We start from the raw sequence: 4,008 nt of genomic DNA, 5'->3' as shown, positions 1-4,008 counted from the left end.
AAAAAAAAAAAAAAAAGAAATCCAATTGGCAGGAAACAGTGCCATCTTCACACAGACTTGGATAGGTGGGGAAGTAAGTGTAAGTATCAGGTGAGAAGAAGGGAAAGAGAAAGGAACAGCCTTCAAGATGCCCCTAAATGCTGTCGCTGAAGCTGTGGAGACCGTAACTTAGTCTGAAAGAGACAAGAGAAAGAGAAGGCCCGGGCGCAGTGTTGAAGGGAAGTTTTGTTTAGAGCTGGACATTGTCAGTCTGGAGGAGAGGTGAGGAATAAGGGGGACGGTGCAATGGAAGATTAGAGTAGAATCATACTAACAAAAATCACATCATTAAAATTAGTCCTAGGGTTAATTATATACTAAAGGTGAAATGGGCAAGGTCACAGATAGCACAAGTGGAGAGCGACTGTCTTGGCAAGAAGTTAGGATTAATCCTGAGAATGGAGGGGAGTGCGGGTGTGATTTTACAGGACTGACATGGAGTGGAGGAGAGTTGAGGGCACTGGATCGTCTTGTCTTGTGGCAAGTGAAATCATATTTCAGGCCTGAAGGGCTGAGGCGGTTACTAGCTTTACAAGAGTTGAAAAGCCTGGAAATGTGGCTGGAGCCACTGTGAACACACTCAGCAGCGGAGGCAGGCGCGGGCAATACCTACCAACAGCTCTGTTAGCCACAGGTCGGTTGGGCCCCTGAGAGGTGCCGCTGATGCACCCAGGGCAGCGCTCTGCACAGCTGGACCGGAGAGGCACCACCCCTGGGAGCAGGTGACAGCGCCGGCAGCCTAGAGAACGGGTGCGCGCGCGCGCTGCGGGATGCTGCGCAGGCGGGGCACGCGGGGACGCGGAGCGGGTAGCTCCATGGGCAGCCGGGATTGGGGGGCGGGCCCGAGTGAGCGGCCCTCCGCGCGGCACTTGGCACGCACGCGCAGACTGGCCGCGGGGCCTGGAGGCACAGAGGAGGGGGAGCGAGAAAGAGGGGGGTGTGGAACGTATTTCCGCTCTGGCGGACAAATAATCCCGGCCAAAGAGGAGGCAAGGCCGTCCGGCCCTTTAACCGCGTGGGGGTGCTGGTGAAGAAAGGGGGGTCGGGAAGGGGGGATCCTGCTCCTTTAATTCCCTCCCCTCTTCCTCCTCCCCGAGTCCTAGCCGACGCCGCCGCCGCGCGCGCGGGGCCTGGAACACACGGCACGAGCCGCCCCCGCCCCTCCCCCCTTACGCCCACGCGGAGCCGGCCCCGCGCGCGCGCCCCGTGCACCCCCGCGCCTGCGCGCTGCCCAGGCCCTGCCCGTGTGTGGGGGGCGCTGCAGGCCCCGGGGGGGTGGGGAAAATAGGGGATAAAAAAAACAGCGCGCGGAACCGGGCCAGGTGAGAGGAGCGTGCACTCAGGGTCGTGGGGCTGGGGGGGCGTGCCACGGAGCTCTGAGCGTGGGGGCAGGGCGTGCACGGTGCGTGCAGGCGGCGGGGGGAGGACGTGAAAAGCGCGTGCAAACGTGTAAGGGGGGGCGGAGGAATGAGGCAGCCGGTAAAGGGGGCGGGGTGAGAAGAGTCTGCAACCGGGGCCACCTCGGCGTCCAGAGCCCCAGGCCTCTGCCCCCCCTTTTCTCCGTCCTTCCACTGTGGGCGCGCGGGCTCGCCCCATCCTAGCGGGCTGCTGGGCTGGGGGGTGTGGACGCCGCTGCCCCGCCCCCGAGAACCACGCCTCCCTCCTCTCAGAGGGACAGCGCCTCCCCAGGGTTGGGGAAACTGAGGAAGAGATCTGAAGACCGGGAGATCGGATGCCGGGGGGCTGGGCAAGAATGGGGGCGAGGGTCCTGGAGCCTTGGCTTCGGAGAGCCAGAGACCTTTGTCTCTGACCGGTTTCCTTCCCAACCAGGGTTGCCCACCCCCGCCACAATGGCCTCTGGGGTGGAAGTCCTGCGCTTCCAGCTGCCTGGCCACGAGGCCGCTACGCTACGGAACATGAACCAGCTCCGAGCAGAGGAGCGGTTCTGCGACGTGACCATTGTGGCTGACAGCCTCAAGTTTCGAGGCCACAAGGTCATCTTGGCCGCCTGCTCACCGTTCCTGCGGGACCAGTTCCTGCTGAACCCCAGCTCAGAGCTGCAGGTCTCCCTGATGCACAGTGCACGCATCGTGGCCGACCTGCTCCTCTCCTGCTACACGGGCGCCCTGGAATTCGCTGTTAGGGACATTGTCAACTACCTGACAGCCGCCTCCTACCTGCAGATGGAGCACGTGGTGGAGAAATGCCGGAATGCTCTCAGCCAGTTCATTGAGCCCAAAATAGGCCTCAAAGATGATGGGGTCAGTGAGGCTAGCCTTGTGAGCAGCGTAAGCGCCACCAAGTCCCTCCTCCCTCCAGCCAGGACCCCAAAGCCAGCCCCGAAGCCCCCACCCCCACCTCCTCTACCCCCTCCACTCCTGCGGCCAGTGAAGCTGGAGTTCCCACTGGATGAGGACTTGGAGCTGAAAGCGGAGGAAGAGGATGAGGATGAGGATGAGGACGTGTCTGACATCTGCATCGTCAAGGTGGAGTCGGCCCTGGAGGTGGCACACCGGCTCAAACCCCCTGGAGGCCTGGGAGGGGGTCTGGGCATTGGAGGCTCTGTGGGTGGCCACCTTGGGGAGCTGGCCCAGAGCAGCGTGCCCCCCAGCACTGTAGCCCCACCACAGGGTGTGGTGAAGGCCTGCTATAGCCTGTCCGAGGACGCAGAAGGGGAGGGCCTGCTGTTGATTCCTGGAGGCCGGGCCAGCGTGGGGGCCACCTCGGGCCTGGTGGAAGCAGCAGCGGTGGCCATGGCTGCCCGGGGGGCGGGGGGCAGCCTGGGGGCGGGGGGCAGCCGGGGACCCCTGCCTGGGGGATTCTCGGGTGGAAACCCCTTAAAGAACATCAAATGCACCAAGTGCCCGGAAGTGTTCCAGGGCGTGGAGAAGCTGGTCTTCCACATGCGGGCGCAGCACTTCATCTTCATGTGCCCTCGCTGTGGCAAGCAGTTCAACCACAGCAGCAACCTCAACCGCCACATGAACGTGCATCGTGGTGTCAAGTCACACTCGTGCGGCATCTGCGGCAAGTGCTTCACACAGAAGTCCACCCTGCACGACCACCTCAACCTGCACTCGGGAGCGCGGCCCTACCGCTGCTCCTACTGCGACGTGCGCTTCGCCCACAAGCCTGCCATTAGGCGGCACCTCAAGGAGCAACACGGCAAGACCACGGCCGAGAACGTGCTGGAGGCCAGTGTGGCCGAGATCAACGTCCTCATCCGCTAGCCGCGCAGGCGTGGAGGCCAGGAGGCTGGGGTCCCTGGGCTGGGTGGGAAAAGGGCTCTTTGGTCCAGGAGAATTGGGGGGTGGGGGGTCTGGGGCAGAAAGGTAAGAGTAGGAGGCTGAGCAGATGCACACATCCTGAAAGAGGGAAGATGATTCCTTGGAGAGAAGACTGTTGCTCTTCAGAGTGCAAGAAGCTGGAGCTGGGGACAGGGTTCTTGGAGTAGGCCAGGGAAATACGGGGTCCCAGAGAAAGACTTCCTTCTCTTAGAGGTGCATGTGTATGTGGAGGGAGGGAAAAGGGTCCTATATAACAAGGGAAGACAAAAATGTTTTATTCCTGGCTAAGGCTGCCCAGGGAAAGGTTCTGACATTTCTCCAGATAAGAAGGGTGGGTGGGTGGGTGGGTACAGGGAGGGAATTTGGCAGGAGGACATGCTCCTGCTTAGAATAGACCTGGGGTGAGGGAGTGGTAAGGGGAAAAGATTATTGAGTCCCAGAAAAGGAAGGGGGAGACAGTTCTTGCATGCTGGGGAAATGGGACTGCGAGTATGAGGCTTGCTGAAATTTGAGGGAGAACAAAGTAAGACGCCAGGTAAGAGAACATGGGGTGCACATCCTGGGTAGATATTGGGAAGTGGGGGTACAATAGCAAGAACAATGGATAGTCATGGGGGTGGGGGGTAGGGCACTTAGAAAAGAAAGAACACAAGAAGGGCTCTTGGGAGGGAGGGAGAGGAGT

The 4,008-nt window shown here is 60.9% G+C and overlaps 1 protein-coding gene across 1 annotated transcript; it reads left to right on the top strand.

The window, feature by feature from the left end:
• The first annotated feature begins 1,211 nt into the window (after positions 1 to 1,211).
• ZBTB12 (zinc finger and BTB domain containing 12) lies at positions 1,212 to 3,580 on the top strand. The gene is made up of 2 exons (XM_012000558.1): positions 1,212 to 1,361; positions 1,870 to 3,580. The coding sequence occupies exon 2, from the start codon at positions 1,890 to 1,892 to the stop codon at positions 3,267 to 3,269; it is 1,380 nt and encodes a 459-aa protein (XP_011855948.1). The 5' UTR covers positions 1,212 to 1,361; positions 1,870 to 1,889; the 3' UTR covers positions 3,270 to 3,580.
• The last annotated feature ends 428 nt before the right edge of the window (positions 3,581 to 4,008 follow it).

This window comes from Mandrillus leucophaeus, unplaced genomic scaffold (assembly GCF_000951045.1).
Source record: "Mandrillus leucophaeus isolate KB7577 unplaced genomic scaffold, Mleu.le_1.0 Scaffold630, whole genome shotgun sequence".
Taxonomy (NCBI): Eukaryota; Metazoa; Chordata; class Mammalia; order Primates; family Cercopithecidae; genus Mandrillus; species Mandrillus leucophaeus.
This window is presented reverse-complemented; position numbering and strand designations above follow the sequence as displayed.